The following is a 25,074-nucleotide window of genomic DNA, read 5'->3' as shown; positions in this document are numbered from 1 at the left end:
ATATTTATACATACATATATAAATTTTTTTCTACTACAGACTATAAAAACTAAATGTTTCTGTTTAATTTGTTTTCAAAATTAAAAATAATTTTATTAAAAACTTTCTTAAATTATTAAAGTTTAAAAATAGAATGATTCTAATGTAATGTTAAAGTAAAAAATCTACAGAATTGATTGAATAATTCAGATGATTTAAAAAAAGAACTGTGTTGAAATAATTTATTTGAACATCTTTTAATTTTTTGGTCTCAATTTTTTATATATTATAAACAAATGTTTAACTATTAAAGTTTTGTTTTTCTTAAAATAAATTCTTTCTAGTCTAAGGTGAAATAAACCAAAACCTTTTTAATATTTTTGGTTATTTTATTTCCTAAAGTTAAGAATAAAAAAATTGATGAAAGAATTTAATAAACTTTCTGTTTTATTTCATCGTATACTTAAAGAATTTGTTTTAGTAAATCAAGAAAATGGAGAACTGAAATTCACAGTGCCAGGCTGCAATTTTTAATCATATTTTTAATTAATTAAATTAAATTAATTAGTGCACAATTGAAGAGTTATTGCAAATTTTTTTTTTACTAAAACATAATAAATTAACAAAATTCCAACATTATCCACCATCTGACTAAGCAGGAACATCCGTCCCAAAAGATGTTCCTGCAAGATATTAACTTTCCTATTACTTTATTCCTTTTCCCAAAGGGGAAGGAAAGTAAAATTTTAATTGGAAGTAAGATCGATAAAAGCCTTCCCTTATTAGTTGAGGGAATGAATATAAAAAGGGAAAAAGTTCGATTTTGATCTTTTTTGGACATTCGGAGGTAGAATCTAAATTTCAGTGATCAGCAGTTGGTTACATTATCTTTTTTGAGGCCTAGCAGTCGGTAACAACTCAAAATACACCATTATACCAAACCAGTTAAAGAAACAACACAAATATTTAATATAACAAACATTTTTGTTTATATCAGTAGGACATCTTCAGGTTACATAAGCCAGAAAATAGCATAGTAAATCTAGCAGTGGCGATAAATGCAAGTGTGGTTCTACTGTATTACCAAGGAAACTAAACTGTACATTATAAAACTAAGTGTGTTAGCTGAAAAAAGTGTGTTTGAAACACTCGCTACTAATTGGTAACAAGAAGATAAAACAGCATAATGTATTCTATTAAGTACCTGTACATTGAAGGATCAAGCACTAACAATAAGAGGTTATTCTACTACAAATGTATAGTACTTAATGTTAATTTTCAAGTTACAACAAAACCTCAGAAACTTAACCTGTTTGTAAGTTGGGGGAGCTGCTTTGTATACTTTTTTAATGTATAAAATATAATATGCCAGATATACATTTTATTTATGGACATTTGCATGCTTTATTCAAACAAAACATGAAGTGTAAAGTTAAAAATAAACTGCTAAATAAATAATACAAAGTCACATTAGCAATAATGTGTTAAATTTCAACTGTTATAATTAAATCACACATTTGTCATTTGTGTTAAATAATAACAGCTGTTAAAAATATGCAAAAATTTTCCATTCAATTCAATATATATAGTGGTATATATTCAAATATTAACATTTTCTGTTTATAGTTTTGACAGAGAGACTAAAAGTATCTCAAAAATGTTAAAGAATAAAATATAAAGAATATAAATGTTCTTGTTTTGGCATGAAGGAATATATTAATTTCTAAAAATTTTAGATTATTGTAATGGATATCAAAGTATACTGAACACACAATTTTTTTAGTTCTTTTTTATATTAAATTATTGGGCTACAATTTGAAAAAATTGTAGACTTATGAATTTCCACTGTCACCTGTCATTCCTTAATCTTGAAAAACGGAGTTAGATAGATGAAAGACGAGACTAGATATGGAAAGCTTAGGGGCAGGAGATCCTGATTAACTATATAAGAACTTCTGATGCAAACTGGAAGTCTCATTATTTCAATTCAAAAATTTCCCTTGAAAAGTGTTAGATGACTGGCATGACTCTGTTGTTAAAGGAATGATGTATGGTGGCAAGTTACTAATAATTTGAGGCGGAGTCATACATTTTAAATGAGATAAATTAAAAATATGATTAAAAATTGCAGCCTGGCATTCTGACAATGTCACAATAAATAATTGCTCGTTTGATATTTAAAGAATTTTTATACAGATCATATTTTATATCTGTGCAATCAGTTTAATAAACAATACTGAAGTCATTGGTATTTTTTATGATAAACATTGCATAATTCAACATATTTAGGATGCTTTACTGCTGTGTGTTTGAAATAAATAACATTAAATTTAAAATAATGATTGTGATAAAAAAAAATAGTTGAATGAAATGAAAAAAATATCAGGTTTTTTATTTTTTAACTCTATTCTGTGGGCATTAAGAGTGCCTTTTATTATGTTTAGTATGGGCTTGGCAAAGCCTACAGTAGGGTAACTGAGTGGTAAGGGATGGGGTTCAACATGTTTGGGTCAAACCAGCCATGAAAGTTTCTTCAAACCCAATTCAGAATCAAACTCGTGCATCAGAGTGCAATCTGATACCTTTATTACCATGGCTATACAGCCACAAAGTATTTTATTTCATATGTTTATCATGCAAATAAGTATTACTTCATTAATGTGTATTAATTGTTTGTATAAATAAAATACAAAATTTTCAATAAAAAATTTAATTTTGAATCTATTTTAGAAAGTTTAAAATACTATATTTACTCACATGTAAGATGAGGTTTTTATTCATTATTCACTACTTCAAAAACCTAGGTCGTCCTATACACGTGAGCGAAGGATTCTTTTCATTTTTGTCTAATTTTTGTAAACTGTGTATTTGCAGTTTTTATCAGATTCTCACCTTCTAATGTTTAAAAAAGTATTTTATCTGGATGGTTTGAATTATTGTTGTGCATTGTCAGGAGTAAAGATGAATAACCATAGGAAAAGCAAAGCTTTTGAATTGAATTCCAAAATTACATGGGAGCCCGATATAAGTTTTAATCCATTTCCACGTGAAAACAGATGATTGTTTCGAAATTTGAATAAACTCATAAGTGTAATCGACAAAGAATGAATTCGACTGTTAAGAATTGGCAAAAAAGTTTCCCGATTGTCCAGTTTTACATGAACAAATTATGTTGTCGATTTTATAAGATTTTTATGGGACAGTGTGTGTATTTACGTGCATTCGATATTTTATTTGTTATTAAAAGAGATAAAATTAGAACTGTATTAATAAATCTAATTTTCTTTATTTTGATCTTTAATTAAAGTCGCACCTCTTCCTATACGCGAGCTCGTCTTATATTCGAGTAAATACAGTAATATAATGTTAAAAATTCTGTTAAAAATTGAAGTTTAATTATATGTTTCATTGCCAAAAATAGATGACTTTGCCCTGTATTTTAAACAAACTAACTAAATGGCATAATTAAAATCAAAAAATAGTGTCCAAGCAGATATTAATTAACAAAATTTTCTAAATATTGTAGAACAGACATTTTTAAACTTAAAAAACAGACCCCTTTATAATGATGTGGATTTTGGCAGACTTCCACGTCTATTTTTTTTAGATTTTTAATATTTTATTTAATACAAGGCAAACAAAACATTCTTTAATTAATTAATATAAACAGGTGTAAAATATCAACATCCTCAACGCATGAACACCGGAGATGTAACTCAACACCTTGTCTGGTGCCTGTTACCAGTGCCTTCGAAAACATTAGTGATAAACTTTATTTTTCACAGAATTCACCAGTAACAGGTACCAGACAAAGTGTTGAATAAACAGGTGTATTTAAAATTTTTGATGTACATACTGCTTTTTGTGATTTTATTTTTGATGATTTTCTGTTGAAAAAATACTTCTGAAAACATGCTTACGGATTCTGGGATCCACTTTTCCAATTTAAGGAAAAAGATCATAACTACAGTCTTATAAATTTGTAGATAAATTTGAATTACTGTTTGTACTTACCATGCTAACAATATTTATCCTGCAAAACTAACCTTAAATTTTATATTCAGATGAAGCAAGCATAATTTAATAGAATATAATGTTTTTTAAATGCTACCTGCTAGGAGGTATCTTAATTTATAGATGTGGAATTCTTGTTAAGCATGTGTTAGGTTTTTAAAGACATAATTCTTCACACACAAAAAGAAAAATCTCTCCATTGTGATAGAAAATGAGGGCAGATCCAGAAAAATTTAGGAAGAAACATTTAATAAAAGAATAAGGAAGATCTGGGACGTTAACCTCAACGGGGAGTTACATTCTGAACATGGATAGTTACTTTTCTATACAAAATTGGTCAGTTTTGTCAATTACAAGGCTGGTTTTATGTGGCTATGGATACGTTTATATTAATATTTTATATTTCTGTTTTCCTGTAAGAGAGTACTTGCACTTTTACTCCTCTCCCCTAGATATGCCATTGATAGAACATATTAAACTATTATAAAATATTATGATAAGTAATTGAATTATAAGGTAAAATTACAACAAAACCATAAGAAAAGAATTATCAATAAAGCAATTTTGAAGGAATTAATTTATTACATATTTGATTCTGACACTTTTGTTTTCTGAAGTTCAGGTTGTATGGTCATGCCTTGTTTTAAATCGAATTTTAAGTTTATTTTGTAACCAACAAGTCATCCATGTTTGCCACTGGTGCCTCTTTCCAAAATGAATGGTGCAATTCTGGCATTAGGGATAACAGATTTGTGATGGCTTCCTTCTTTTCCTTAGAGATTCTTTGGGGCTAGTCTTTGCTTTTGGCAATCAACCTTGCAATGATTTCGCTGTCAAGAAGTTTAGTTTTTGTTTTTGTTGGTTCCAAAGGCATTCTTGTATGCAAGAAATTGATGGCCACGCTTGCACTGTTATAAAAACCATCTGTGCCAAATGTGGTCTTGGAACAGATTTTTTTGAGCTGTATGCTGAGGTATGTAAGGCCAATCCACAAAGTTTCCTTGGGTTCATTACTTTTATGTCAACGTGCTTTGAGCTTCTATCTCTGACAGCATCTTTGTTGTCAAAAACATTGTAAACCTTTCCCTTCATCTTGAAACTAAGCTTTACTTCGTGATGGAATTTATCTGCAGACATAAATGTATGTCCCAGCTTGAAGAATCTCAACTCGATAACATCTGAAGACGTTTTCTTCAAGTTGATGATGTACAGCAGAAAGGGGAAATGTAACCAATTTTTATTCTATCGACTGCAGTTATCATGCCGCAGAGTAATATTCAAACATCATAAAACTGTTGAGAAGAGCTGATAATATCTTCCTTTTTTCTCCTAGACAGTTTTATGCTGTAGGATAGCCAGGAGTTTGATGGGGCCTCTTACTGATGGGAACAAAACTCTTGTTGAATATGGTGAATCTTTTTATGAAATATTATTCACATTACTACCATTAATTATCTATTGTTAGTTTCTTTGGGATATGTTTCCAGCTACAGATGCAACATCAAGACATATTTCCTGAAAAGAAATTGATTAACTTTATCGATTAACATTTTTAAAGTTAAGACTAGACTTAGAAATAGCCAAATATTTTAATTTCAAAATTATGGAACAATTCAAAATTAATGTATTTTAATATTAAAATGAAAAATATTCAAAAATTTTTGTAGTTATTGTATTGATTATTCAACAAATTAATGCATTGTTTTCCTTTAATGGGGAAATTTATTGAATAATTTTATACAAATATCTCAAAACCTGATATATTAGTAATATGCCAAACAACTCCTGGTTTAAATCGAGCTACTTTACATCTATTTTTAATTAATTTCTAAATAATTTGTCACTAGAGGCAGGCATTAGGTGCCATCTCGTATTAAATTAATATTTATAAGTAAGTTAAAATATTCTGGAAGAAAAGAATTGGCTCAGAGCAGGACTCAAATTCACAAATCCCTCTTAAAAATAAACGTGGAGAAGTAGCCCAACTTAATTCGTAGTCGTTTAGCGTATTGAATAACTTTATCAAATAAATGCAGTACTCCTGTTTAACAGTTGATTAAATTTAAACAAGTAACAAAAAGAATGAAAGCATTTATTTTTAAAATGTTTTGTTTAGTGAGATTTATGTTTGAGTTGGTTTTTTTGGTCACAAATTCTCAGAATGTCAAATATTATACTTGATTTTGGATTTTATCAGTTCTTAAAGTCTGTTACTGCCTTTGCATGGAATGTAAATTTAAAGTATAAAAATATTAAACCAGTATCTAAAAAAAATTGTGCTTGTTGCAGAGTTCAAGAATCATGTCTTTCCAGTTCATCCCAAAATGTAAAACTAGGTCAGAATAAATCCTGTTTATAACTTTGACCTAATTATAATTTAAATAACTTTTTATACTTGAATATTTGATGCATACTTTTGTTAATTTAATCACATAATTGATTTGAAATATTATCATCATCATTATTAAAGTCAATTGTATTTTAATCATGTTAAATATGAAAGAAATTATAAATATTTTAACATTATTAGAATAAATGAATGAGAATTCACAAATGTTTAAATATAAAATGAAAAGCAAATATGGAAATTTTATTTATTTTCCGAATAAATATGATATTTAAACAAGTGCTCTACATTTTAAGACAAAAAGTTTTAATCTTGTCCTTCTAACTATTCGAGAAATTATTTTTAAAAAAGGAATGCCCTTTAAAAATGTGTATACTTTAATTTTATTTGAAATTTTTTAATATATAAATTAATCTACATATTCACCATTACAAATATGGGATAATAAAGGGAGCATCTTGAAAAAATTTAGATATGTAAAATTTAATTATATCTATTTTAAACTTTTTATTAACTAGTATATTGTACTGTACAGTTATTAACTTAAAAAACAGATTGTACTTGTACTGTAAAAATATTAATGATTTTATGAAATTAAAAATCGGGCAATTAACTGGATGTATTATCAATTTTTTTTAAAAAAAGGTGCTGTATGAAATAAAATTAAAGTGTATAAATAAAAAATTAAAGTAAAAAAGAAAAAAAAATGTAATTTAAATTGCTACTACATATTACTACATTAAAATGCTTAAAAATTCCAGAGAGGTTTGTGTATTAGGGGGATCAATGCTATTAAATTTTGGTGATGCTAAAGGTGGAAGGGACGGGAGATAGAGGGGCGTCATGTGCCTTATCTCAAGTGTGGTCGGACTTAATGATGGATTTATTGATTATGAGCATTTAATTTTTTATAAAATTCATCCCTACCCACAAAATTAAGCCTTTTGCCATTTTATAATACTGTACTGTTATTCCTCGATTAATGCAATTAATTAATCTTTCGATGCTACCGCGTATATCAAAATTGCATTAATCAAATATAGTGGTACTGTACCTTGGTACTCGACCGAACGATCGAGACCCGCTAGAACAAATTTTCAGTTAATAAATATTTTGATTTTAATTTTTTTCATTCGTGAAAAGTTTTCTATGATAAAAATGAGTAATTAATTTTAAAATAAAATGAAACCTTAGAGCTACCTACCTTTGTCAAACAAAGTTATACTCGATCCAGTTTTTATTATTATTTTTTGTTTTTTTTTTAATTTGTACAACATAAAAGTTCAGCAGAATGTAATTTGGAAAATTTAGCTTGCTTTGATTAAATAAGGAAATTATTTACAGAATTTAGATAAACATTTAGAGAATTGGAATAGAAATATAATGCTTGGTAAATGTGTCATTATATGATTAAATCTAGGACTCGAAATGTTGTTGTTTGATAGAAAATAATGTCCATTTAGATAGCAATAGCTTTAATCATGCGATATTAGCAAACTGTATTTGTAAAAAAAGCCAGTTGAATTGATATATAATTTGTAATTGGGATATCTATATTTAGGTTTTAATAAAAGTAAATAAATAGTCTAATAAAGTACAGTATGCAAAACATACTAAAGATGATGATTTTGTTAAATAATTATGCCTATAAAACTGGAAAATGACATTTTTATGTTTTTTACATTTGTTAATGATATATTTAAGGTTTAAATTTTGTTTTAAATTAATATTAAACTGTTCTTTTACCAAATATTTTAAAATTAAGTAAAAATCAAACTGTTTGACTGCAGCAAGGAACTTCAGTGGCAGAGTTTGTGGAGTTCCACTAAGTTCGTTCTGCTACAGCTGATTTACACTTGAAACTATAAACTATATTATGTTTGATTCTATTTCATTCTCAGTGCTACTAACTTTATATCATATATATAATCTAATCTTGTGGATATTTTAATGTTTGATAATTAATAAGTGATAAAAGTAAATCTCAACTAAACTTGTTTTAACTGTACTTCTTTCATTTTGTATAGTTTGCAATATATATTTTGTCCCACAACAAAAATAAATGATGTGGAATTTTAGAGTTTGATGCTAACATCATGCTGTATCAAATGAAGCATTAACTGCAATGAACTGTTAAGTTAACGCCAGTAACAGCTAATGACCTTGAAATGCCACACTGGTGTTGAACTATAAACAAGCCTTAATTTTCTCTATATTAAGTAACTATCAATTTTACTACTATATTTTTATATTTAAACCAAAATTTTACTGTTTACCTCCAAATTATCCGTTCAGATTGCATTAGCTTGTATTGTGTTAGCATTGATTTTTTTCTTAATATTAAAATAATTTTATAAAAGTTAAGAAACAAATGCATAGAAATTACTATTTTGAATATTTTAAACCCCATTTATGGACTGTATATAGCCAAATTATTAGCTTCTTGTCAATAAATTCAGTCTTAAAAAACATCATTTATTAAAGAAATTGTCAACATTGCATTAAAAATTTCTTGAAGCATTTCTCGTCCATCTTAAAATGAAATATGTAATTTGGCACATTTGTAGTTCAAATGCTTGAATTTTAAGCTGTTAGACAAGTGTCTGCGTACAGCATCTGAGAAGGAGAAGGTTTTCAAAATACATTTAATTGATTTTATGTTAATTTTACTTTTTTAAATATTTGATTGCTTTTGTAAAATATCATTTATAATTAGTTTAATCATTTTATCTGATTAATAAAATTGTTTTTATACCAGATTGTTTATTGAAGTGATGAAAACTTTTATTTTTAACAGGATCTTTGTTGATCTCATAAAAAATAAAGTTTTAATTAGCCTGGAGATTTATTCATGATTAAATGTTTGAGACATTTTATCTCTCCTCAAATTATATATCAAAATGTGGATTTGAATAATCATTTGTCTTGCATCATAGAATATGTAAAATGTGAAAAAATTTAGTGTTTTGGATTATCACTTGATTGTTAATTAATAATAGTCTGTTATATAATATTCATTAGAATCAGTAAATTTTCTATTGCATCATCATAAACTGTAAGTTATATGTATATGAGCAGATCCACACGATATTAATCTTTCACTAAGGTACATCACGATCATAGTTGAGCTTTATGTAGGCCGCTGCTCGAGTTTGACCAAAAGAATGCCTACGGTGAACCGTAGTTGTTTAATTTAATGGAGAGAGTAGATGTGTTTATAGAAATATTTACTTTAAGGATTTCAAATGTTTTAATGTTTGTTTGTGAATGCGATTGATTATTTATTAGTTTTAATTGTGTTAATTTATTTTTGGATTTTATCAATTGTATAAAAATATTTGAAATTAATTAGGATATTAAATGAATAATAATGAAATTATTCAATTATATATAACATATGTTGATGATACTTTTAACTATCTTCAACTGGAATAAACTGGTTAATGAATTATAAATAACAACCTTGAAAACCAGCACATGACGTTATATGAAGTGTACTTTTGACCATTCTTTCAAATGTTTTAAATTGATGTGTTCCATTTTTAGTAAGTTAGCATTATATTCTGTTTTATGTTAATGTGGGGGAACTCCGGTGGTCTTTGTGAGATTGAAAGTATTCGTCATATAAAATTGTATGCTGGTTTTTGTGGTTGGTTGGTTATTATACTTTTAAATTATCTTCAGTGTACGTGTCATATACACTTATATTGCATATGTTGAGAGATAAACCAAATGACCCATATATCAGAAGGTGTTATATAAATGATATATCTATTTGTAATCATCGTGCTGACTTACTTTTTTATAGATTGTATTTCATACAATGGTAGTGTCAAGGTAAATGATCGGATGCTAGTAGAAATTCAATTCCAAGTGATTTTTTAAGAAATTATTGACTAAACCAATTTTATATTTGGAAGGAAAAAACATGTGCAACACATCTCAGTGAGTGATGTAATGGGATGTGATATAACAATGGGCTACTGTATTATTAAATACATTATTTCTCTACATTTTTATAGTTATTTTAAACTTACTAAGTTATATTTTAGAAAGTTTTACTTCCATATATTCACAAATAAAGACTTATTTTATTTAATGTGAACGTTTCGTTAAACAAAAAATAGTCCAGTAGTGCATTTTTACAGTTACTAAAATGATGTTATAAAACCATTTGAATTTAGAGTCATCATTCTCAAGTATAAATATAGTTACCCTTACATCAGACAATTTATCAATATTATCGTACTTAATTTATAATCTCTTCATATACAGAGCTGCAGTTTATCGATGCAAATCATATTATGTTATTGATGTGATGCTATATATTAATTCAATGTAATCTATACTAGATTCATATATTATATGTCATAGTAACAATACGAGAATAGAAATTTTATCCTAGTAGGAAATATTTTAAGATTTTTCACAATAAAATTTAATTATTTCAATGTTTGTAATATTCACTACAGAAGATTTAAATGATGTGTCATTCTGAATTGTTTTCAGTTTTCACAAAGTATCGGATTTTGGTGGAGTAATGCTAACGAATCAATTAATCGGAAAGGTATTAGGTAACAACTGAAATGCTTAGATAAGCATTTGTAATATGTTATCTATTAATTTAAAAGTTTTGAAAATTTTTAAATTAATAATTGTATTAGACATCATTTGGCTCTCAATTACGAGGTTGAAATTCATCTTTACAGATAGTGAGATGATTTCTAGGTCAAATGATAAAATGCTGATAAGAAAAAGTGATAATGTTTTCATTATGCCACTTTAACAACTGTAAAAATCAGTACTGAATCATTTTTTGTTTAACAGAACTTTGAGATTAAATAAAATAAGTATTTATTTTATTTAATCTCAAAGTTAATATATGAAAATTAAAACAAAACTTTTTAAAATATAACTTAGTAAGTTTAAAATAATTATAAAAATGTAGAGAAAAAATGTAGTAACTCGTTGATAATGTATTAATGTAGTAGCTCGTTGTTATATCGCACCCCATACTAGGTACTGTACATCATTCATTCACAAATACACATTTAAAAGATTAAAGCTTCTTATTATTGTTAAATGCAGAAATTTAATTTTCATACACAATAAAAACTTTGATTATCTGATGATTTTGGGATTGGAAACTTGACAGATAAAGAAACATAGGCTGGAAGATTTCAGAAAATTATTTATACAATATTAAAGATATGTATATTATATGTATTTCCAATGTATAGATACACAGTGAAAAACTAGTGTAAAATGCAAAAATGAGCAAGATGAGAAAGTTGACAACAGATGCAAAAACATAATCAGTCACAATAAAGCCAAAATTATGCCGTCAGAGTGCATTGGATGGTTAGAAATGCAAGAAGACCTGGTGGCAACACAGGTGTTACATTCACCAGGTGCTTGTGTTGCCTTTGCTTTGTCCTGTATTTTGCAACATTTATTTCATTTACGTTGTGTAGACTAGGAATGAACTGGTTATTTTAAAAATTAAACTTGAATATGTTTAAACCTGTGTTTTATGATACTTGTATTATTTTACATTGAAATTGTTACTGTGCCGCTATTGTACAACTTCCTGGACACTTGAAACACTTTTTTTTATTGCAGGATTATCTTCAGTCTTGGTAGTTTTTGCATTCTGGAAGAAAATTATATTTGTATCTACATTACAAGAATTTACAATTATTTATTGATTAAAAATTTATATGTAGTTTTTAAATAAATAATTATGTAATCATTGTGATTTTACTTATTTTATTTATTTTTCAGAATGAATTTATGATGATAGAACAACGGTTACAAAGGCTAGAAGAAGAACTGCAGAAAAATAGAGATATGCTCGGAAAAGTAAAGGATGCTGTCAGAGAAATGTTAAAAGGAACAACGGGCGACAGTTCTCAAAAATCTAATTTTTATTTTAATATATCTCACTTTCTTAATAATAGCCAAACATCTGTAACTTTATCACCGTTTGATTGTGGAATATGCAAAGAACCTTCAGCAAAAGCTGATATTCAGGTATTTGTTATCTATTTGTTATAATGATAGTAAATTAATGTGTCTTTGAATAGGATTATATTGAAAAGTTGTATATTAAGTACAGTAGATCCCCCTATAAAAGCGTTTCCTATAGTTATGATTCCTATAAAAATTGTGGCATTATCCGTAAACAACGGTAAAAATAACTCCTATAATACGTAAAACGTCATCGGGCAGCCGAACTACTTTCCCGCCGTCCGTAGCGCCACGCTACGGACGTTTAGGCGGATAAATTGAGTTTAGTATCGTCTGTTCATATAATTATATATAAATTAGGTACTGTACATATAATTATATATTAATTATATATAAATTAGGTACTGTATATATAATTATATATTAACTTAATTTATTGTAACTTTATTATAATTAAATATATATTTTTCGCCGTCTAGCGTCACGCTACGGCGAGTTAGGCGACCTATCGTCTGTCCAGTACTGTAATTTTATACATTTCTTGTGAAAGAAACATTTCTTATTTAACGGCCATAAAAATTATTTATATTAAGGATGTCTCCAAAGGTCAACGAAGTTTTCGCAGAAAAATAATATCAGAAATCGCGGCCGCGGTTTGATGCGCTGTTCCGCGACGAAACCAAGCTTTAGCAACGGGCGTAGTCGAACGGTACACACTCGGTAAGCAATCCTACAATTTTTTGTTTATAACGTAGTTTATACGGATTATTTTCAAAAAAATATACGTATTTTGGAAATGTTGAGTCGAATTAGTCTAGAATCGATTAATTTTATGAAAGAAAACCTTTCAAACAGCTGTAGTCCGTAAACTATGATTCCTACAAAATTGATTCATAAAGAACGGAACGTATCTACCGTCTTATAGGGGGATCTACTGTATATGTATTATTTTTATGATAAAAAGTTTACTTTAACACATACTTTCTTCAATTTTTTTTACAAACAAGTTAAGCTTTTTTATTAAAAACAAACATGAAGCTGAACATATTACATTACAGCAGTTAAATTTGTTTACTTTTATGAAAATAAAGCATAATTAATTTCTATAAGAGATTTTAATATTATGTAATGCTTTGATACATATTTTCTCTGTGAAAAGACAAATGCTTCATATAATAATGTTTAAATATACAAATATGTGTGTGCCATCTGTTACATCTGCATTTACAAATCAGTATACACAGGTGCAGTCACAATTTATGCATTTTTATTTTATATGATTTTGAAATAAATCAACTATTATATAATACAAGTCTTATTAATAAGTAAATAGTAATTATAAGCATAAAAGTTAAAATAAGTTACTGTAAGTTTACTCAGGATATTTAAAAAAACTGCTTATAAAATTGATAACTTGAGAAATAATATTTTAGTGTGTCAAATTTGCAGGCTAGCATATGTGTCTATTGAATTTCAACAGGGTTTAGAATTTCAGTTATTGAATGTGAATATAAAATAAAAAGAAGAAAAAAAATTTAGAATGACATCAGAAATGAACCACAACCACATCATTCCATGCTGCCATATTGGAATATGAAAATCAAACTACAACCTGGTGGTTTGCTGTTTCTCCTGTGCCATGGAATGGAACGCTCCCATTTACAATATCCTAAATTCATTATTTAACTAAGAAAATTTACAAAAATACTTTAAAAAAGTGTCTTCTCAATTTGTCTCTTTCACAGTTTTTAAAATTTTTTGTAAATTTTCTAAGTTTATACTTAATGTCCTGGCAATTTTATCAAATGTGACTATTATTTAACATGTTTGTATGGTTTCNACCGGTTTAAACCGAGTATTACCTACTAAACCCAACATAATAATATATACATATATATAGCTTGTAAGTGTAGTCCAAAAATTGGAACATCTGTGAGCAAGCAGTAATGCTGTCCTCTATAAAGTGGAAACTCAACATATAACTTGCATGTGGTATTGCATATGAGACCTGTATAACTTTAATGTCATCACAAATTTTTCACTACAAAGTAACTTTTCAGACACTTATATAACCATTAAAAAAAACTTAAAGTATTAATTGCCAAATTTGATTTTATAACTTAAAATTATTAAATATAATCTAATAAAGAAATTGTATTGTAATTTACATAATTTTCAGATGTCCAATGTGTACAAAAAATTAAAATTTGACAATCCGGATGGTGGAGCGTGGAAACAAGGATGGGATGTGCAATATAATGCTAGTAAATGGACGCAAAAGAAAAAACTTAAAGTATTTGTTGTACCACATTCACATAATGATCCAGGTAAAATATATTTATTTATTTAAATCAAATTAATTTATTATGTTTTAAAGTACTGCTACTAATTTCAATCGAGATTTTAAAAAAGTATTTTCTTGATGAAATTTTAGGCTGGTTAAAAACATTTGAGAAATATTTTCTTGATCAAACTCGGCACATTCTTAATAATATGGTGGCTAAACTTCGTGAAGATTCGAGAAGAAGATTTATATGGGCAGAAGTTTCGTTTTTTGCATTATGGTGGGAAAATATTGATAATAATGCAAAACAGTTAGTGAAAAGGTATTTTTGTTTTAGTTTATATTCATTTTACATTTTATTTGTAAATTGATAACTAGTTTTAGCCTATTAAAAATATGACTCTCTTGAATAGTGCTGTAGATAGATTCTTCAGAAACACCTTATTCATAAATTAGCTAATGCTTATTCCAACAGGGATATTCGTTCTACACCCACTAACAATATATTGCAGATTGGAAACACTCACAAAATGTGCTGCATCGTTCTAGATTATAACCACAACATGAGAAGCTTATATAAAGATATTCATATCTGAAAAGGGGTCGTTGCATCAATTTCAATAATGATGATGAATTATCTTATGCTTGGCAATCTTTATACTAACAGGAACAGTTGATTTAAAAAAAATTATTAAAAAAATTTTTAATTTTTATTTATATGTTTTTTCAAATTATCTTAAGAATGTTCCATTTTCTGCATTCCATTTGAGAACACTTTAACCTGAAGATGACCTCTTATGTAGATTGAAAACATTTATGTTTTATCTGCATTAAACTATTCTGGAATTGTACTTTTAAGTCTCAGAGGTGTGCTGTTTTTTGTGATTCTTGCATAACTGTAAAATAGCTAGTATACAATGAACATTGGAGAAGCAAGCATATGCAGGCATACTGGAGAAGTTGTGATTTTTAAAGGTCTGTAATAGATGGCTGCCCCATCAGCTGATGGATGGTCACAAAGACCAATGCAAGTGTGTTTTTTCTGAACTGTTGGCACAATTGCTGGTCAAGAATGGGTGACTTTGTGGGAATAGTGATGGGAGACAAAATATGGTTTCACCATTTCAAGCCAGAAGCCAAACAGCAATCATTGGAATGACATCATACAAATTCTCCTCCACTGAAAAAGTTAAGATGAGTCCCATTGCCAGCAAAATGATGGTGTCGGTCTTTTGGGACACAGAAGGTGTTTTTCTTGTGGAGATTGTGGAGACTACCACGAATTTAGCAGCGTATGAGACACACTGAAAAAAGCTTCATTTATGCCCATGTTGTGTGTATCCTCACAGGCAGGTGACAGACATTCTCCTTCAGCATGACATTGTAAGGCTGCATACCAAAATTTAAGCCAAGAAAGCCATTGGAAAAATCAGATAGATCATATTGCCTTACTTGCAGTATAATCTTTATCTCAGCATTAACTGACTTCCATCTCTTCAATAAACTGAAGGATGCCTTGCAAGGAACTAAGTTTTCCAACAAGTTACTTATGGTAATGGCAAAAATGTGCTGAAGAATATTGATTTGGAGTTCTACCAAATGGGGATATGGGCACTTCTTTCAAAATGGAGAAAAGCTGTTCAGAATTGTGGGACTATGTGGAAAAATGGGATGCTGTACCTGAAGATTGAAGTATGATATGTAAACATTATACAGTTGTAATATTAAAAGCCTTTTCAAAATATATGGTACATTTCTTTTGAAGTCCCATTATAAATAAGAGTGCTGTAGCATAGCAGTGCTGTACAAGGTAGCATTATTCAAGATATTGGTGTGTGTTTTAATTAAGAATTACATTTATTGAAAGTTATTTTTTTTATTAATTTCATAGACACATTCTCACTGATCATTCATTTATATAATTTACAATGTTTTCTACTAAATTATGGATTATCTCAATTTAATTGTTTTTTCCATTTACAGAGATATTCTTTTTTTAAATCATTATTGATACAATTTTATAAATGTTCCAAATAAACAGTGATTAATATCTGTTTCTAAGGTCAAATTAATAATAATATAAAGTATAAGTAAATAAATATTTATTGAAATTGTTAATATGAATAAACTTGAATATAATTTAATATTTAATAATAATAATAATAATAGTTTTGAAAATGTCATTAATAATTTTTTATTCATATAACGTTTTGAAAATTATATATTTTATAATTATGCAATTTATTTTGATAATATTAAAAAATAATAATCTTAAAATATATTTTTCAGTGCTTTTAAATTGTTTTTTCAGGTATATTTCAGATGGGCAATTAGAAATAGTTACAGGAGGATGGGTAATGAGTGATGAAGCAAGTACACATTACTATGCAATTATTGATCAGTTAGTCGAAGGTCATCAGTGGTTAGAACAACATTTAGGTCAGTATGCACATTTGAAGGTGGATCAAAAAGCAAGCACAATCCATCAACGACATCAGTTCAACAGAACTGTATATAGATCGTTGGTTGTGATGTAGAATTTGGCCCACACATTTCCATAATTTACCAATGAATTTTTCGTGACTAAGATTTCTTGTCCATAAAAAAATGCACCATTGCATGCTCATTGTATGGCATTTCTTAGTGACACAACATGTTTAAATAAATGCTGCCTGTATGCAAAATGAGCTACAAGTTTGAAACAAAAGTTTAGTTGGGAAGACTACTATTAATTAGTGTTATCACCAAGCAGGATTTTTTAAAAATCTCTTTCTGAACAGTTATTATTCTAAGATATAACTTACTTTTTGATCCACATATAAGTATATATCTAAAACAAGTTTCTCGTATAAAAATTTTTTATGAATGTAACATCTGTTAAGCCCAATTTACATGAAGCATAAGGGCTAACATTGCATTGTGCACAAACTTATATTATTGGTTACTTGAACTTTTACATTAAGCAATTCTAATTTCTCTGTCTGTTGTCCAAAAGTAAGTGCAAAAGCTTGTAAGCACATTTATTTGAAAATATATATATACTGAGAAGTTGCTTAAAAATAAATTCCTGCAAAAACTGATTTATGAAATAATTTAATTTTAACTTTATTTGCAAGTAAATTTCATGTACAGGTGTAGGTTGTTAATGATTTATGTAAAGTGAGTTTTATAATCTTTGATTAAACACATTAAATCTTAATAGTTATAATGAATTTTTTTTGTTCAATTTTATAGATTACCATCCACAAAATGGATGGGCCATTGATCCGTTTGGTCTTTCTTCAACCATGGCTTACATATTACGGCGGACGGCATTAGAAAATATGGTGATTCAAAGAGTTCATTATTCGGTAAAAAAGTATTTGGCACAACAACATAGTTTAGAATTTCTTTGGAGACAAGGATGGGGTATGTCTAAAACTTAATTAATACTTAATGAATAGTTTTGCAAATACATTTATTTACTAATTATAAAAATTTAAATTGTCTCTTAGTAAAATGGAGACAATGATCTCCATTTTACTGAAAGATGATTAAATTGAAAATTCAAAGTGATAAAAATCTATAATTTATTATTCAATGAAATATTGTCTTAGCAGCTTTTCTGTATGCCTTATTTTTTTTTTGTTTGTTTACTCATATACTCTACCTATGTTTATAATAGTTGATTTCTATTATAATTGTCTCTAGCATTCTTCTATATCATAAATGACTAATTAAACAACAATCAGTTATTGAATTTTATCAGTATATTTAAAATAAAATAACTTATAAGTCTGTATTGGATAAATAAACGATATAAAACATCAATTCACATTATCCCAAATTTATCATCTCTCTGTTGATTCGTATATTTACCATATGTTGTCACAACTATAGCTTTCATAAAGTAACTGCTTCAGTAGATCACTCAATCATCTACACACAATCTACAGGTCTTGTATGCTATTCCTTACGTATAACTTTAATGGTATTACAAATTTATTGCTACACATTAACTTTTTGGACATCCTGTATGATATGATTGATTTTTTTTTTCCTTCTTTTATATGTTACTCAAAAATGTGTTACTCAAATATGTTACTCAAAAATAAATTTTGAGTAACATATTTTAGATGACTGATATGCTGCATATAACCGGGGGAGACCAGCATGCCAGAAACTCTGGTGTTACCAGCATGCTAGCTAAACTGTGACTAAAAAATAAAATTAATCAGATCTAACAAAACTGGTTAAAGAAAGAAAACATTCTTCCCAGTACAATAAAACAATAACATTGTAGTTTGACTGAATAAAATTCAAGAAGAGTTTTGGTTTACTAAACAATAAAACAATTAACAACTTACTGACATTAGTTGTAGTAGTAGTTAGACAATGCGGGCTGCACTGACCGTCTACCCGCACCTTAAAAATTTCCTCTCAAATTTCACACAAAATGGACATGAGTTGATATAATTTACAGCAATTTTCTGAAATTTGATATGTGTATTTTTGGATCCAATTACAATAAAATAAACAAAAAAAAAAAAAACACTTTTGGCATCTTGAGTATCTTACGTTGTTAGAAAGAAAACAAAATGAAATTAAACTTGTAGTCATAATTTTTGATGTAATGTTGACAGTTTCACAGTTTTAGAGTAAAAACTTGTTCCTTTTTTTACATACCCTGTAGAAAGGGACGTATAACTTCACTTATAACCTCACTTAAACCAGTATGTTGGCTTTTATCATACGGAAATATCTGATTTTATGGTCTTCCCGGATAGAACGACATGCCAGACAATCTGCGAAAATATGATATAATTTTTTTGTGCTTTTTTCTCTTATTTTTTCAGAGAGGAGTTCCTGCAAAATTAAAATTTTAGTGTCAACTTAAAATTTTAATTTCTTTATAATTTCTTTAAATACTAATACATGTATGTTCTAAAGTAAATAAATATAAATATATGTATCAGTAATTTCATCCATTCTATTTAGTGCATTAAAAATAAGCAATTCTCAGAAGTACGAAATTAATATTATATATGTATGTTTTATTTGATAAAATGTTTGGAATTTCAGTAATAAAAGTTTATAAAATAATTAATTTTTATTAATAAATTTTGTAAATTTCAGATCTAAACCATACAACAGATATTTTATGTCACATGATGCCATTTTATAGCTATGATGTTCCTCATTCTTGTGGTCCAAATCCAAAAGTTTGTTGTCAGTTTGATTTTAAACGTTTGCCAGGAAATAAAGTTAATTGTCCTTGGAAGATTCCTCCGGTTCCAATAACTGATAAAAATGTTATGGATAGGTGAGTCATTTTAAAACATTTTGTTAAATATATTTATTTAATTAAAATATTAAATATTTAAATATAAACAAATATAAAAAAGTCATAATATTGTTTTTATAAAGCAGAAATTCTAAATTTAAAAATAGGATTTTTGCTTTATAAAAACTGTAAAATTTTTCTTTCGTTTTAGTTCTTTAAAGTAAGAAATTAAACATCTGGATCAATTACACATACTATCTAAACAAATAAAAAAAAAATGATTATATGATAGTATATATATAGAAAGACAATATATCTGTTATGGTAGGCTTTGCTCGGGTTTATAAAGTACCCCATGCGGTAATTGTTATGCCCTGCATTATTAATTGTAAATTTCAAAAATGTATATGGTAAAACCCATCTTAAGAATATCATAAGAATACACATAAACTACATGGAAGTATGTCCTCGTAAATAGCAAGTTTATAGAAAAATTATTACACTTAGTTTAGTTTATTTGGTTAATGTAATACATGGGCGATATGCTGAGGGGGATGCCTCCTGGGAGGAGTTTTATGGGAAACTGTTAGGTGTTACTAACTTGAAGAAAACCTGGAAAACTGCACATAGCCAGCCTGTTGTCGTTGTGCAAACTTACAAGCAACTACCAGTGTAATGGTTTTGACTTTACATAGGTATGTGCTACTCGTCAAAGTAGTAATGTTGTCCAGTATAAATGACCATGACGGTTCTTTATGGGAACTGTAAGCGTCTAAATTGAAATGGCATCTTTGAAGTTATTAAAGGTATCCTAGGAATAAATAATCAGCTGTAAGAAAGTAAATTGACTATTAATAAAACACACCTTTAATAATCCAGCTAATAAAAACTAATAATATAATAACGTTTTCGATCGTTTCTTAACGATCTTCTTCAGTTACCATAACATAGAATAAAATCGAACACAAAAAAGAACGTAAATACGAAATTAAAATANACCTTTAATAATCCAGCTAATAAAAACTAATAATATAATAACGTTTTCGATCGTTTCTTAACGATCTTCTTCAGTTACCATAACATAGAATAAAATCGAACACAAAAAAGAACGTAAATACGAAATTAAAATATAAATAATGAAAAAGTAGATAAAAATAAACAAAAAATAAAAATTAATCCAAAAAAATGTCCCTTAACAAATAAAAATAAATAAAGTCATTAATTCTTGTAAAAGGATCGCCATGCGGTAGGTAAAGAGTCCGCATCTCTATGGTTGATGCAACCTGTTTTCTTATGTGCCTTAAAGATCTCTAATTTCTCCAGATATTTCATTGTATGTAAATTTGTCGTAGGTTTAATAATTTGCGCCTGATCCCAATGGACTTGAATGTCGTGTTGCGTTGCGTAAGACAATAGCACGGTGTTGTCAAGTTTCTTATTAATTGTATATTTATGCTCTTTGATATGTTGTTGCAATTTGCGCATTGTTGCGCCTATGTAGACAAGATCCGAATTAAAATGCTGATTGTGTAATGGTATAGAATAGATTCCTGATGCCGATTTCCAGTCATAACGCTTCTTATCGTTTCTTAATAGCTTGAAAACTGTAGGATTGCGTCGATATACTACACTGAAATCATTAGCCTTGGCCGTTTCTTTATGTATTTTAGTTACTGAATTTGTAATTTACTAAAAGTACTTTATTATAACTCAAAAAGGAAAATACATATAATAACAATATTATATGCACAATATGCTGATTTAATGTACACTTTGAATATTTTAACAATTTAAATTTTAAATATTTTTTTATCAAGTAGGTCATTAGTAATCACTTCATGGATATAATCAGATGATAAAAGTTGTTCTTCCTCCACAAATTTTTAAAATGTTTTTTCATTCTAGGTCATGGCTTTTATTGGATCAATATAGGAAAAAATCTGAATTATATAACACGAGCGTAGTTCTTATACCTCTTGGTGATGATTTCCGTTTCGATAAGAGCACAGAGTGGGATTCACAGTTTCGCAATTATCAAAAATTGTTTGATTATATGAATGGACGAGAGGATTGGAATGTTCAAGTAATTACATCCATAATTAGTGAATTTCTAGCAAAAATTTACAAATTATTTTATTGATATATATTTTATTTCAGGCTCAGTTTGGTACTTTAGATGATTATTTTGCTGCAGTTCGTGAAGAAACTGGCCTGAATGTTAAAAATCAACCGAATGGGCTACCGTCTTTAATTGGTGATTTTTTTACTTATGCAGATAGAGATGATCATTATTGGAGTGGCTATTTCACTTCTAGACCTTTTTATAAAAATATGGATCGTAGTTTAGAAGCATATCTAAGGTAATAAATGTCAAATTAACAGTGATGCTCACTACCTACTAAAAAGTCATTGTACACTTCCATAGCTATCATAATTGGCCATAAGACATTTTTTATTGGTGTTGCATACACTAAGGGCTTTGGTAAACTCTTGGACAATGTAGTGTTGCATACTCTGGCAGTTCTGTGGAATGGACAATATCATGTTTCAAGACAACAATATATTGTCATTTTGTAGCTTTTATTAACATGACATTGTGAAATGAATTTTTCAGTATGTAGTAGCCTGTCCAAAGCTCCAATCAGATACTTTTGGGGTGAATTGGCGTTCCGGATTTGAATCAGACAGTCTCTAGATGCCTTGGGAGCCAACAGATGCATTGGAGACTGAGTGGCAGAATATATCTACCTGAATCCAGCAAACACTGGTAGAAAATATGCCTCTGAGAATCAATGCTATTATAAAGAAGCAAGAGATGGACATAGAGTATTACATTGTGTACAGGGTAAATGTTTCTAATGGAGTATGGTATAAAATGACTTTTTGATAGTTAGTGTGTTTTAAAAAATTATTACAGATAAAGCTTATTTTAAAATAAGCTCTATTTGAAATAATTGTCTGCTGGTAGCTGAAATTTTTTAAAATATAAACAAAATGATAAAATAGATTTGTTTTTTTTTTTTAATTTTAAAAATTTTAGGGGAGCTGAAATTCTCTTCTCTTTATTATGGTCTAAGACTCCAAAAGACGAAGAAGAACAGATAAGTCATTTGGAAAATGATGTAAAAAATCTCATAGAATCTCGAAGAACACTGGGACTGTTTCAACACCATGATGGAATTACTGGAACTTCAAAAGACTTCGTAGTGGTTGACTATGCAAACAGGTTTGTTAAATTAATGGTTATTGTCAATTTATTACAAATTTAAATAATCTTAAATTTAAGAAAGTAATTCAAAAGAAAATAATTTACATGAGTATTCCACAGGCAGAAAATACTACTTATTAACAAACAAAAAAATTAAACAGGACAAGCCACAAAATGTGTTGTAAAACAGGAATATACTAATATTCCATTCATCTATACTAATATTATAAAGAGGTAATGTTTGTAAGTATGTAAGTTTGTATGCAGCAGGTAATCTCCAAAACTACTCATCCGATTTCAAAAATTCTTTCACCAATATTTAGAATGGAACTTCAGGGTGGACATAGGCTGTATATTATTCCATTAAACATTCATATAAATTAAATGATATCATCTATGGTTAAGACTTTTATGTCCAACAGATGGCGCTACGAGTACAACGCCCTAAGTTTGCTTTTCTGTGAGGCATTATGCTTTTCTGTAAAAATGAACTAAAGCAGATCATCATCTATCTATATATATAAAATTGCTTGTCCTGACTGAATGACTCACTGATTCATCATCGCCCAGAGCAAACCGCTGGACCTAAAGAGGTGAAATTTGGTACACAGTTAGGGTACATCATGAAAACGCACACTAAGAAGGGATTTTTTGAAATTCCCAAGTGGGAGGAGAGGGAGAGCATTAAGGGTTAACCGGAAAAACGGCTTCTACTGTACTATTATAGATGCAATTTTTTGTTTTTATCTGCGTTTTAGTAGGATAAGCCATGGCAATGCACACTAAGAAGGAATTTTTAGAAATTCCCTGCGGGGGTGAGGGAGAGCATTAAGGCTTAACCGGAAGAATGGCTTATACTGTACTATTTTAGATGCGATTTTTTGTTTTCAATTACGTTTAGTCTTCATTGAGTACTTAGGTGTATTAAATTGATAACATTTCAGACATTGTTATAAATATTTTTATCTATTTTGATTTTAAAAATGTTCGAACTGTTTTAAATTTGAATTTGTTATTGCATATTGGTTCAATTATAGAACGATTGTAAACATTCCAGAAAATTGATCAAATTGAAAATAGTTCGTTTGATTCTCGGCAATTCTCTTCAGCGGTAAGTGTTATATAACAATTACTATGGTTATTGAAATATTGAATGTAAATGGGGTTTGCTTGCAAAACCTCCGCAGACGAAGTCGCGGGTAACGGCTAGTCTATTTATATAAATAAAAATGTAATGTTCGTTTGTTCCTACCAATTCCTTTGAAATTTTGACACAATGCTGCATTCGAATACATACGCACATGTTTTTATATAATATACATGTCAAAATTCTAACCCACTGAAGGGAGATGGTTAGGATTAAGGCTTACGGTAAAGAACTCTGCTTCTATTTATACTATTTTAGATGCGGGTTTTTGCGTTTTTGATTGTGTTTTAATAGGGTACGTCAACAGAATGTACACTAACAAGCAATTTTTCAATATTCCCCCTGCGGGGAGAGAGAGAGGATTAAGGCTTACCGTGAAGAACTTGGCTTCTATTATACTATTTTAGATGCAGGTTTTTGCGTTTTTGATTGCGTTTTAATAGGGTACGTCAAGAGAATGTACACTAACAAGAAATTTTTCAATATTTTCCCCGCGGGGGAGAGAGACAGGATTAAGGCTTACCGTGAAGAACTTGGCTTCTATTATACTATTTTAGATGTGGGTTTTTGCGTTTTTGATTGTGTTTTAATAGGGTATGTCAAGAGAATATACACTAAGAAGAAATTTTTCGAAAAATTCCCCCCCACGGGGGAAGTGTTATAAATTTATAATAGATACATTTTGAGCCACAACAACGCGGCGTGGCGGGGTCTGCTAGTCAGATGATAACAGAACACTTATGTATTGAGGAGATCTGGAATGTTAATTTAATGCTTGGAATTCTGACAATTCTGACTGTTCTGTGAGATAGGCAAATGGAGAAGACATCGTGTGTTAGATTTGGGACATTTTAACACTGGA

At 28.5% G+C, this 25,074-nt stretch overlaps 1 protein-coding gene across 1 annotated transcript in view; it reads left to right on the top strand.

The window, feature by feature from the left end:
- LOC111620547 (alpha-mannosidase 2-like) overlaps positions 1–25,074 on the top strand; it is a 49,599-nt gene that overhangs the window by 9,321 nt on the left and 15,204 nt on the right. The window contains exons 2-10 of the mRNA XM_023362478.1: positions 12,125–12,373; positions 14,490–14,637; positions 14,745–14,916; positions 16,906–17,033; positions 17,829–18,002; positions 19,710–19,896; positions 21,763–21,940; positions 22,015–22,217; positions 22,898–23,083. Coding sequence (XP_023218246.1) covers positions 12,125–12,373; positions 14,490–14,637; positions 14,745–14,916; positions 16,906–17,033; positions 17,829–18,002; positions 19,710–19,896; positions 21,763–21,940; positions 22,015–22,217; positions 22,898–23,083 — 1,625 coding nt within the window. The remainder of the gene's footprint in view (positions 1–12,124; positions 12,374–14,489; positions 14,638–14,744; positions 14,917–16,905; positions 17,034–17,828; positions 18,003–19,709; positions 19,897–21,762; positions 21,941–22,014; positions 22,218–22,897; positions 23,084–25,074) is intronic.

The sequence above is a fragment of the Centruroides sculpturatus genome, unplaced genomic scaffold, assembly GCF_000671375.1.
Source record: "Centruroides sculpturatus isolate CEXI.00-Female unplaced genomic scaffold, Cexi_2.0 scaffold244, whole genome shotgun sequence".
Taxonomy (NCBI): domain Eukaryota; kingdom Metazoa; phylum Arthropoda; class Arachnida; order Scorpiones; family Buthidae; genus Centruroides; species Centruroides sculpturatus.
Note: the sequence above shows the minus strand (reverse complement) of the source record. Positions and strands in the feature narration are given on the sequence as shown.